Genomic DNA, 13185 nt, shown 5'->3' with positions numbered 1-13185 from the left:
TTTGCGTACTGTCCTTCAGAGACTCAGGGAAAACCAACTTTTTGAAGTATTGGAAAAATGTTCATTTTTTGTTCAGGAGTTATCATTTTTGGGTTTAATTGTTTCCAATGAGGGGTTTTGTAAGGATCCCAAGAAGGTGCAGGCTATTAGTGATTGGGTTCAGCCCCATGACTTTAAGGGTTTGCAACTCTTCTTGGGGTTTGAAAACTGCTATCGAAAGTTCATCAAGGGTTTTTCGCAGGTAGTTAAGCCTCTTACTGATCTCACGTTAAAGGGTGCGGATGTTAAGAACTGGTTAACGTCGGCCAAAGAATCTTTTTTGGCATTGAAAAAGTGTTTAGTGACCGCTCCGGTAATGGTTCAACCGAATCCTTCTGAACCCTTTGTGGTGAAGGTTGATGCTTCTGAGGTGGGGACAATGTTGTCTCAGGGACCCGCCACTCTGACTAATCACAAACCGTGTTCCTTCTTTTCCAAAAAGTTCTCTTGAGCAGAGAGAAATTATGATGTGGGCAGTAGAGATCTTCTTGCAGTCAAGTTGGCTTTTGAGGAGTGGAGGCATTTTTTGGAGGGGGTAGTTCATCCTATTACTGTGGTCACTGATCATAAAAACCTAGCTTACATCGAGTCTGCCTGATTTTTCAGACTCAGTCTCTTGCTCCCAGTTCCAAGCCAGTTGGGAGATTGTTTTTCCCGGAGCAATTTCGTCTTAGGCTCCTTCAGGAGTTCCATGAGTTCGTGTTAAGTGCCCATCCGGGATTTCGGCCACCCGGGTGGCCCTCGCTGGTTACTTCATGTCAAAAAGTTTGTGTCGGCACGTGGAGTTTGTGCCCTTTCTAAGAGCTCTCATAGCTGGCCGGCTGGGGAATTGGTGCCTCTACCAGTTCCTGATAGACCATGGACTCATCTGTCCATAAATTTTATCACCAATCTCCCTTCTTTCAGGGGTAACACTGTTGTGTGGGTGGTGGTGGACAGATTTTCTAAACAAGCCCATTTTGTACCCTTATTTGCGTTGCCTTCAGCAGAAACCTTGTCCAGACTGTTTGTGCAACATGTGGTCTGTCTGCATGGTGTGCCGATGAATGTAGTGTCTGACCGAGGTGTGCAGTTTGTGGCCAAGTTCTGGAAGGCATTTTGTAAAAAATTGGGCATTACATTGTCCTTTTCTTCTGCCTATCACCCTGAGAGTAATGGGCAGACCGAACGCACTATTCAGTCCCTGGAGTAATTTCTGCGGTGTTTGGCCTCTACCAGATAGGACGATTGGTGTGATGTTTTGCCTTTCGCTGAGTTTGCTTTCAACAGTCTTGTGAGTCAGTCCACTGGTATGTCCCCCTTCCTTGTTAACTAGTGGTTTAATCTGCATTTTGGGGAGTTTTCACGCTTGGACTCTGGTTGTCCTGGGGCTGAGGGTACTGTGCAGCATTTGAAGGTCCTGTGGGCTGAGGTTCGTCGTAACATCTCCAAGGGTCAGGGGAGGTACAAGTTTTTTGCTGAAAAGGGTGTTGGGTCCTACGTTCCAGGTTGGAGAGAAGGTGTGGTTGTCCACTCGTAATATAAGGCTCAAAGTTCCCTCTGCCAAGTTGGGTCCAAAATTCATTGGTCCATATGAGGTTATGGAGATTATTAACCCAGTGGCCTTTAGGTTGCGTCTCCCATGTTTGTTAAAAATTTCCAACGTGTTCTACAAGTCCCTGTTGAAACCCTTGAGAACTGTTGAGGAGAGTTCTTTGCCATTGTTCCCCCAGTTTTGGTGGAGGGTCACATGAAATGCGAGGTGGGATGCATCGTTGATTCCCGGTGGGTGTGCCGTACTTTGCAGTATTTGGTACACTGGAGGGAGTATGGTCCGGAGGATCGGTCATAGGTCCCGGCCCATTCTGTATATGCTGTGCCCATTGTCAGTTATACATCCAATCTCTCTCCTTGGCTACCGCGCGGTCCTCTGGTCTGACCTCGGCTTACCTGACACTTCTCTCGGCTTCCCCGGCTCCTGTCATCCCTGGGAGTTCAGGACCTAACCCCGCCTCCAACCTCTCCCACGGTGGTCACTTGCTGCAGGTCCTGTTCAACTGCAGGAATGCTCACAGCAGTATCTCACGTCACAGCAGGAGTTCCTGGCTTTCCCAGCATGTCCCTGGACACTCGTGCACACCCAGGGGGTAAGTCTGTTATGGTGTCCCTTACAGCATTATACCTGTCAGTGCTGCACTGACACAACCCTCTTAGACCATGCTCTGAGCATGGTCTAACAGGCTTCTCGTAGCCTGGTGACCCAGATGTCGTCATAACGACCATAACGACAATTGGACCCTCGCACAGGTGCCGATCGGAGGGGCAAGGGAGCTCCCAGGGGCTACCTGCATCTAAATGCTGCGATCTATATCTGCGATCCATATCGCTCTTGGCAGTGAAAGCCAGGTTTCAGTTATCATGATAGCTAAACACCCGGCGGCAATCATGTGCGCACAGTAGCAATGACGTAACTATACGTCATAGGTTGTAAAGTCTTTCCCTTCCATTACATATGGATATGTTTAAGGTCATGAATGGGATAAAGAATAACTGGAATTTTAATTTTCTTTTCATAAATCACTGGTACACATGAAAGTAATAAACTTTGTAATATATCTGCTTCTATTTCTCCTAAGACTGATCATCCATTTTCAAGATTCTCAATTCCCGGGTAAAACCTTTATTCAGTAAAGACAGATGTTAACATTACTGAGATAGGAGATGGCAGTTGGTGCTCATAAAGTTCTATGTGGAGTAGAGGTGGGAGGAGCTCTGCCTTTCGCTCCTTCTCCTCTTCTATCTTCTTAATATAGGAGATGGCACTTGCTACTTATGAGACTCTATCTATCGCCATTTTCCCTATGGCCGGCGCTTGCACACTGCTATCTTGAGGATGTCGTACATTAGTTAATTAAAATGGTGCCGGAGTCAGTGCTTGGGTTTACTGCGATCTCCGACACCATTTTCATGAAGACACTGTATATGTGAAATTGCAGATAGAGCGTCTTCATAAAAATGGTGCCAGAAAGCGCGGTATGCACACATGCTGACTCCAGTACCATTTTACATAGAAGCTTATCAGTAGCAATTGCCATCGTACATATAAGGGTGGATGTCTGAAGTCGGGATAGGTGGTGTCTGCACAGTGTGGCGCAAGGAGTCAGCGGGTGCACGTAGTGCTATCCCTATGGCCGATGCATGCAGACTGCTGTAGTACCTTAATTCAATAAAATGGTGCCGGAGTCATTGTGTACACATACTATGATCTCCGACGCCATTTTATTGAAGACAGTCTATAAAGGTACCAATAAAAATGCTTGCCACCCTGATGTAGAACAGGGCCAATAGCTAGTCTCCTATATTGAGTGGATAGTAGAGGAAGAGAAGCTAAAGGCAGAGTTCCTCCCACCTTCCCTCTACATAGAATCACTTTAGTAGCAACTACCATCTCCTTTCGCAGTAATGTAATAATCTGTCTTCACTGAATACAGATTTTACCTGGGAATTCAGTTTTGTTTTTAATGAACGATCATTTCAGGAAGCGAAAGAAGCAGATTTCTCTGATGCATACATGCAACACAGAGGCTATGGAAGGCAAACTGTGCAAAAGTTGTATTGAAGGCTAATTACAAAAATGAATTTTACCTAAAAATACATGCATTTAATTAACAAATTTTTTTTTTTAGCAGAGTTGGTCAACCCTTTAAACCTCAGATGTTAGCTAGTAAGAAATTTTTAAACTTAAAGAATAACTAATACAAGCAGACTCAGGAGACGGGAACGCACAGCTCCTTCCTCTGCACACTCGCAGTCCGGAGTACAGATTCAATAGAAAGCATAGGCTACTCTTTAAAGGAGTATTCTCAAATTTGAAAGCTATCCCCTATAACTTTCTGATAGCTGGGTTTTTTAACCACTGGGACCCTCACCAATACCCAGCTCCTTCAGAGACCTATGCGAATGTATACGCGCGCTAATGCTATACTCATTCTTAATGGCACTGTCAGAGATTATCGAGACCTGCACTTGGCTGGTTTTGGTACACCCATGAGAATGAATTGAGCCCCAGGGTACATGATAGACCACTGCTCCATTCACATGGGGCTCTTGAGGAGGGGTAAAGGAGAGGCAGCAGTTGGACCCTGAGGGATCGGAAACTTATACCCTGTACCATAGATAGGATGTCTTCCAAACTTTAGAATGCCCCCTAAAGTAGCATCTGATCAATGAAAGCATGAAAACTGTTGGTGGCATTGGCAGGAGGACATTGTAAACTGTAATCTATGATTTTTTTGTGAACAGTTTAACTTTTTTATTTTATTATTTTCCTATCATCTATCTTTTAGGATAACTCTGTTTCATTAATAACCTTTAATAAAATAATAATTGTACCATGTTGTTTGCTTTTTCAGCCAATAAAAGATGCCAGCTGTATTGCCAATCTAAACAGACGGGAGACATAGCCTCAATGAAGCAGCTCGCACATGATGGCACCCGCTGCTCCTATAAGGATCCACATAGCATTTGTGTCAGAGGAGAGTGTGTTGTAAGTTATATTTGTACAATTTTTGCCAAATAAGAATGCAAGTTTTCTGACATTTTGAATACGCAAACAAACATTTTAGATTTTTATGTCTTGTAGAAAGTTGGCTGTGACAAGGAAATTGGTTCCAATAAAGTGGAAGATAAGTGTGGTGTCTGCGGAGGCGATAATTCCCATTGTCGAACTGTGAAAGGAACATTTACAAGGACTCCAAAAAAACCTGGTACAGTAATTATTACATTTGAGAGGGGATTTTTAATTTGTTTGCTTAAAAGCTTTGTACGACCAATTTTTTATAAAAAGTTTAGAAAATAAAATGAGCAACTTTGCAAAAGTCTTTTTCTGAAGAATTTCAATATTTTTGTGTACACATTTGACATGTCAAATTAGGTGTTTCCATGGTTGCAGAATTGAAACAGACTCATTTTTTATTAAGGTGTCATTTCTTACATTTCACCTTTTTCCTAATTTTTGTGGGTTAGTAGGAAAAATAGGTTGAAGAAAAAGAGATTAATGCCTTAGGGTATGTTTCCATGGTCAGGATTGGCTCAGTATTTGCTTAGGATTTGACTCAGGTAAAATCTGCACCAAATCTGCATCAGAGGTCACTGGCAGGTCACCTGCGTTTTTGATGCATTTTTTATATGCGTTTTTGATATGTTCTTTTCATGCGGATTTGTATGCTTTTTTGTAAGCTAAATAAAGATATATTAGTTTGTAAGCTTGCGAGCAGGGCCCTCATTCCTCCTGGTATCTGTTTTGAACTGTGATTTCTGTTATGCTGTAATGTCTATTGTCTGTACAAGTCCCCTCTATAAGTTGTAAAGCGCTGCGGAATATGTTGGCGCTATATAAATAAAAATGATGATTATTATTGACAAAAAAAAGATTTGTGATGTCATTTCTGATCCAACCTCCTCTTTAACATTTGTCCCACCCACACTCCATTACACACAGATAGACAAATAGATAGATAGATAAATAGATATGGGATAGATAGATAGATAGATAGATAGATAGATAGATAGATAGATAGATAGATAGATATGGGATAGATAGATAGATAGATAGATAGATAGATAGATAGATAGATATGGGATAGATAGATAGATAGATAGATAGATAGATCTATTTATAGATCTATCTGTCTATTTGTCTCATTCCATCTAGCTATCTATCTATAGATCTATCTGTCAATAGATAGATCTGTCTATCAATAGATAGATCTGTCTGTAGATAGAAAAAAAAAACTGTGTTAGGCCGGGGTCACACTTTACGAGAAACTCTCACGAGTCTCGCACTTCAATACCCGGCACTGCCGCCGACACTCAGACTGGAACATTCAGCTGCATAGAAATACATGCAGCTGCACGCTTCGGTCCCAGCCCTAAACGCATTATCTGTTTAATTTAAAAAAAAATGAAAAAAAATTGCGTGGGCTCCCGCACAATTTTCAAGTCCAGAGTGGGAAAGCCAGCGACTGGGGGCCGATGTGTGTAGCCTGGGAAGCGGGTAATACCCATGGATCTTCCCAGGCTATGAATATCAGCCCGCAGCTGTCTGCTTAGCCTTTACTAGCTATTATAATAGGGGGACCCACATCATTTTTTGGGGGGGTCCCCCTATTTTAATATAATAATATATAATAATAATTTATAGCCAGAAAGGCTACGCAGACAGCTGCGAGCTGATATTCATAGCCTAGAGAGGGGCCATGGATATTGGCCCCCCTGGCTACGAATACCAGCCCCCAGCTGCCGCAGAAATGGCACATCTGTAAGATGCGCCAATTCCGGCACTTAGCCTCTATCTTCCCACTGCTCTGTAGTGGTGGCATATGTGGTCACCTTTGAATTGTAATAAGACACCTATCTATTACTAATCCTATAGTTGCTAAAGGGTTAATAACACACACATGCAGAATAAAGTATTTTAATGAAATAAAACACAACACAGTTTTGCCATCTTTATTACACTGGTAGTCCAAGCAAAGCCATCAATCTTCTGAAAAAAAATAAAAATAAACCAACAGTATACTCCCTGGTCCGACGCAGTCCTTAATAACGACTGTCCCATGACGAATACAGCTCTGCTACATCTGGAAGCATGACATCCAGACATAGCAGAGCTTGTAGATGACCACCGGAGCTCTCTGGCGATCACCTACACTCTAGCTTTCGCGGTCAGCTGACCGTGAGAACTAGCCTAGGGTGACCTGAGACAACCCCCATTCACGTGCACGGCAGTTCTCACGGTAAGCTAAGTTATCACAAGAACTGCAGTGGACGCAGACTTCCGGCGGTGTGACAGGTAACACAATATTTAAATTAGTAGACATGCATAGTATGCTGCGTCTATGCAGTTATTACACATGTGACTAATCATTAGATGCGGTTTTATCCCATCTAATGATAGTCTATGGTAAATTTATGGTGTGGCGCATCTAATGATAGTCTATGGTAAATTTATGTTTTGGCGCATCTAATGATAGTCTATGGTAAATTTATGTTGTGGCGCATCTAATGATAGTCTATGGTAAATTTAAGGTGTGGCGACGGAGCGTCGCTGCATTGTAAGGACATGCTGCGTTCTGGAAAGACGCGCCGCATGTCCGTTTCCGCGGGTCTGCCGCCTGGGTCTTTTAACGCATAGTGGAGACAGGATTTCATGAAAACCCCTCCACTATGATGTAACTTCTGGACGCTGCATGTTTTACACTGCGGCTCTACGCAGCGTCAAACACGCAGCATTTCCTGAACGTGGAAACATACCCTTATTAGGATCTGACTACACAGGTATTGTTTGTAGTCTGTAACCATGAAAACACAGTTTTGCATCGGGGCTGTAAGGCTATGTGCACACGTTGCAGATTTGACTGTGGAATTTTCTGTGCAGATTCTGCATTTCTTGGCAAAAAACACAGGTCAGAATCTGCGCCTTTTTTTGGTATGTGCACACGTTGCAGATTATTGTGCGGATTTCTTCCTTTTTTTACCCCTGCAGATTTCTATTATGGAATGGGTGCAGAAACGCAGCAGATCTGCACAAAGAATTGACATTGTACTGTAAATCACTTGCGGATCTGCAGCGTTTCTGCGCGGAAAAAAGCTGCAGATCTGCAGGAAATCCGCAACGTGTGCACATACCCTTAAAGGGATTTGTAAAGTTGCTTCATTTTTAGAGCACTAAAAATCTGTATAAAGCTAAGTATAGCAATTTTCGATGTAATATCTGCTTTGACAGTTTTGTGCAAATCTCTTCTTAAAGAGAGTTATTTCCTGAATTTGCGACGATATAAACTGAAATGTGTGATTATGTCTCTGTACTATTTCATATTGTGAATTATGGTCCCAAAATAGGAAATGTGATTGTTGACAAAGCAAATAATCAATATATTCTCTCTTGTTTATCCACTTAAAAACTATACTGCTTCCTAGAACCCATAAGGAAGCTGCTATTGCTGGATCTTGTGTGTCTGTAGTTAGTGTTTTGCATCTGCACCCCCCCCCCCCCCTAGTTTATTACTAATCCCAGTAGTTTAATCTCTCATATCATAAGTGATTAATGTCAGCAGCACATGAGACCGCTTGAAAATGAGGGAGAGTGCTCCTTCTGTCAGCCTATTGGTATCCCTACAGTGGGGTGTTGATAAGTTTACCCAGTAAAAAAAAATCTACATTTGAAAAAAATAAACAAAAAGCTGCAAAATTGTTTTTTTTTTGCATATTCCCAAAAAAGCATAATAAAAAGTGATCAAACTGTCGTATGTACCAGAAAATGGTACCACAATAAACCACGTCTTGTCATGCAAAAATGTAAATTCTGACATACGTCCATTGGTAGAAAAATTGTAAAAGTTATGACTCTCAGACTATGTCGACACAAAAGCAAATTATTTTTATTCAGGGTATTTATTGCATAAAACTCATAAAATATAAATATAACATATAAATTTGGTATCACCATAATGAGGAATACCCATACAATAAAGTGCGGCATAAAACTTAAAGAGTACCTGTCACCTGAAAAAACGTTATTAACGCTATTGTAGATATGGGGTTTATCTGCAGGATAAAAGCATTGTGAATCTGCCCATTATTAATGTATTGGTTATTGTGGCACCAAACAGCTGTAGGAACAGGCAAACATTCCCTGTGAGACCCATAAGCTGCGAGTGACAAAGGCACAATAGCTGCCCCAACCTGTCCTACCTTATGTGCACTTATGCTCTATTTTATTCCTCCTTACATAGATTGCAAAGTTCAATATCTACATGAAATCATAGCTTCGTACACGGGACCATATAATGATCCCAGTAGAAAACCCTACATTTATGATATTCAAGACTGGAACTGCAGAGATTTGGGGAACTCTGCCAACTTTTTTATTATTGTCTGTTTTATCGAAATGCAATATTTGTGGCAAAATTTCTTTTAAATCAGTCACATGCCGCTTTCAGGGTAAGACAGTGAGAAGGAACGCCTAAACATAACTAGTTGTAAGATATGATGTGTCTTCAGCACATTCCAGCCATAGTTCCAAGACTTGGGTTTAAGGCCCGAATTTTAACAATAAGCTTCTGACACACTCTTTTAATACTATGTACGGTACTGTCTATAACAGCTGGAATCTTGTAGCTGCAAATTCAGTAAAAAGGAAGACAGAACCCTCACTGACCCATTATATGGAATCGGTTAAGTTTTGTTACACTCAAAACGGATCGGTCATATCCATCATCATCACAGAAGAAGAGAACACATGAAGTCAATGTGAACAGAACCTAATTATTACTCCATTTATTTAACACTTCTATCCAGCATTCAATTGACCCACATCAAAAAGTTGCTGCGCCCCATACCCAAATATCAGTCTTTTTAGTTTACAGAGACGGTTTATTTTGGTCATTTTGGTCAGTTGATAATATTAATTTTTCACTATGCCAATCCCCCAAAAATATAGATTTCCTCACTACCGGGTCATTCAGATATTGATTTGATTTGTAGTCTTGATTATCACCTCGCTTTATTACCTTTTTACATTTCATTGTTAGAATATGGACAGATGACTTGCTCCCATACAGCCTAGAATTTATGACAAGTTTTTGAGCATCGTCATGTTGTCAAGGGTCCAATGGTTGTTTTTGTAGCCTCCGAGATGTTGTGAAAAGCATTCTTAGAAGTCAGTAACATGTCCTCTCCATCTCTACCACTTACTGAAAGGACCAATAATGATGACTGCTGGCCTGCCCTGACAGGTGGCAGTAGAGGCAGATGGGGTGTGCTTTGATTTAATTACAACACTATTCATAGTGAAGTCACGGACAATTGGTGGCTATTTTTGGGAAATGCATGTAGTGCTCTAGATTAGAGGAATTGTGGCACAGGGTATGTTGACTATAAAATGTACAGACATAATCAGATCTTTTATTTGGATTGCAGTGTCACTTTAAAGGGAATCTGTCAGCAAGTTTTTGCTACCACATGTGAGAGCAACATGATGTAGGGGGAGAGACCATGATTCCAGTGATGTGTCACTTACTGAGCCGCTTGCTGTCATTTTGATAAAACCTCTGCTGCATGTCTAGCAGTTATCTCAATGTTGAGATCTTTATAACCCCACCGCACTGACTGTCAGTTTTCTGCCCATGCACAGAGTACACAGAAAGGTGCCAATCAGTGGTGGGGGCGGGGTTATACAGAGCTCATGAATATGGAGGACTACATGTCAGCAGGTTTACTAGTCCTCTAGTGATAATCTCCTGCTGATAAAACAGTGATTTTATAAAAACTACAGCAAGCAGCCCAGTAAGTGACACATCTCTGGAATCAGGGTCCCTGTCTCTAAATTATGCTGCTCTCAGATTAGGTGGCAAAAACCTGGTGACAGATTCTCTTTAATATTCTTGTAGAAACTTTGTCTCTTTACACTCATGAATTCAACGACAGTAGGAAGGGATATGTATGGAATAACCCTGGATGGGAAAGACATATTTAATAAGGAAATATTTGGTTTGAGTTATTGCTTCTAAAGATGCTGCAGTCAACTAGTACAAGGGGTCGTTACTTTTTTTTACATGAGATTCATGTGTAGTGCATTACCTTGATGAGTGAAAAAGCAATTACCGTATTTTTCAACTATAAGATGCACCCCAAATTTTTGGAGATAAATAGAAAAATGTTTTTTTATAAGATGGGTGTCCGTCTTATAGTCCGAATTTAAGGTATCTTACCTGGGGTTGGCGATGGAGCAGGGTCACAGGAGGCATGGTCCCTTCCTTGGAAGCCAGTGGTGGCAGAAGTGGAGCGATGCTGCAGGCCCTGGGTAGGATAAGTGGGTGCCCCAGCGGTGTGATGCCGTGAAAAAGTGCGTCTGAGTTATAGTCTGAAAATAGGGTAGATAAACACTGTATCAAGATCCCTTAGTTTTTTTCCTAAACAATCCAGCATTTTTAATACTTGATATGTATTACATTTAATATACTGGCATATCTGTTTGCTTTATTTACCATGAATGTATAATATGTAATATTTGTATTCTTACGGTCGATATTCCAATAGCGATATTAATACAATACAGTATATATTTGCATTTGCTGTCTGCATTTTTCCCTCTTATATCTTTGTGATCTAGAGCTCTGAATTGTGTAATGTCAGGTGGTGGTTGTTGCATTTCTACTACAGTATATAAATGAGGGTTTGGATCATTAACTTACTTTTATGTTATAATTCTCAATTTCTTTACAACAGAGATCTTTGTGTGTACCATAATTTTTAAGACCATTTTCTAACTAACATCATGAGTTCTGTTTTCACAGGGACCATGATGGATATTATTGATTCATTTTGATTTGTTTTATATCAAATCTATTTGACTTTTAATAGTTTTCTCAGACAGATTACTGTCAGAATAGCAAAGCGCCTACTACAGGCAACAGAAATTGGACGGATCAGATTTTAGACACTAGGGCGAACAGAGCCTAATTGTATACATTTTTGTAGCAAATGTCTACCATTATGACAGGACAGAACAAATATTGCACCTGTCTAGAGGCCAGCTCCAAACGTTAAGAGCCATCAATGACACTCTTAATTCACCATAGTACTATGTTCACATAAAATGACTTTGGATGCTTCCTAATTCATGAAAACTCAGATTAGTTTAAGGCGGAAAGAAAAATGTTTTACCTCAATTAAGAACAGAAATATGTGAACCAATCTTTCCCATTTAACAGCAGGTCCCAGCAATTCCACCAGTCTTCATCACTTCCTTCAGGTCCCAATCCGGTAGATGAAAGTCATAATAACTCAAACATTTTGGCAAAACAGGCTAACTATCTGATTTGTATGGGGGACTTCTGATTCTCCCACTTTTGGTGGAGTCTGGAAGTGTCCTTCTCCTCTTTTTCCATTAAAAACCCATAAATTCTTGGACAAGTAAAATTGACCCTTGTTTTTTGGGGGTATCGGAAGAGATACATAGTTTGGGCAGCAATTATCTCATGTGCAGCTTCACCTTCCTGTCATAAAAGCAGGAAAAGGTGGGAACACAGAGCACTTGATGTAGCATATCTCCATCACCCACATTTTCTCCCTGATTTTGTGAAGTACAAAAACATTCCATTCTTCACCCCACCATTCACCTTAGGCATGGCTGTCACTTTCTATATGGAAAATATATACATGGCTTTCATCTGGAGACCCCAACTCTCAGAAATTGCTGTTTAGTGCTATCTAAGAATAAAGGTTTAGAAGTGGCCATACATGCATGTGGTTCTCTCTATTGAAGTTTAAGAAAGTCGCTGACTTGGATGTCTTTATAGCTTCCTTAGCTTTATGGGGAGAGCAGCATGAAAGTCTGACCACCTCTCCTATATACACCTTTGGTCCTGATTAGTGATGAGCGAGTGTACTCGTTGCTCGGGTTTCCCAGAGCACGCTCGGGTGACCTCCGAGTATTTGTTAGTGTTCGAGATTAAGTTTTCATTGCCTCAGCTGAATGATTTACAGCTACTAGCCAGCCTGAGTATGGGGGTTGCCTGGTTGCTAGGGAATCCTCACGTGTAATCAAGCTGTCTAGTAGCTGTAAATCATTCATCTGCGGTGATGAAAGCTTAATCTCCGAACACTAACAAATACTCAGAGATCACCCAAGCGTGCTCGGGGAAACCCGAGCAACGAGTACACTCGCTCATCACTAGTCCTAATAACGGAGCTCATCACCCCCCTTTAGTCTTTATACTCACTGCCCGAATATCCAATAATGCGGCCTCTCTTGGCATCAATATAAACTTATATAATCCACATCAAGTTTTCTCTTCAAAGCTTTTTGTTGCAGAAGAGTTTACATTCAATCAATCTGTTCTTCTGTAGAAAAATGTGTCTGAAGGAAACTGAGCTGAGATATAGGATAAAATGAATCAGTTCACACTATTACATTTATTTCTGAAAATAAAAAATCTTCCCTCTCTTATCACACTCTGCAGCACAGTGGTCACAATTGTTGAACATGCTAGTCATTTTCTAACTTTAGCCTGATAAATCAGCTTTGTTAGAGCAATATCATTTCTTAACAGTTTGTATTAGCCTTATTTTTGCCAAGTTTGACATATAAAGGAAACTCCATGT

The 13185-nt window shown here is 41.0% G+C and overlaps 1 protein-coding gene across 2 annotated transcripts in view; it reads left to right on the top strand.

Annotated features, from left to right (window-relative positions):
• The window catches only part of ADAMTS3 (ADAM metallopeptidase with thrombospondin type 1 motif 3), a 314479-nt gene that overhangs the window by 251279 nt on the left and 50015 nt on the right, over window positions 1-13185 (top strand). For both annotated transcript variants that reach the window (XM_077276828.1, XM_077276837.1), the window contains exons 14-15: window positions 4431-4564; window positions 4661-4784. In XM_077276828.1, the coding sequence (XP_077132943.1) occupies window positions 4431-4564; window positions 4661-4784 (258 nt within the window). The remainder of the gene's footprint in view (window positions 1-4430; window positions 4565-4660; window positions 4785-13185) is intronic.

This window comes from Ranitomeya variabilis, chromosome 1, assembly GCF_051348905.1.
Source record: "Ranitomeya variabilis isolate aRanVar5 chromosome 1, aRanVar5.hap1, whole genome shotgun sequence".
Taxonomy (NCBI): Eukaryota; Metazoa; Chordata; class Amphibia; order Anura; family Dendrobatidae; genus Ranitomeya; species Ranitomeya variabilis.
Note: the sequence above shows the minus strand (reverse complement) of the source record. Positions and strands in the feature narration are given on the sequence as shown.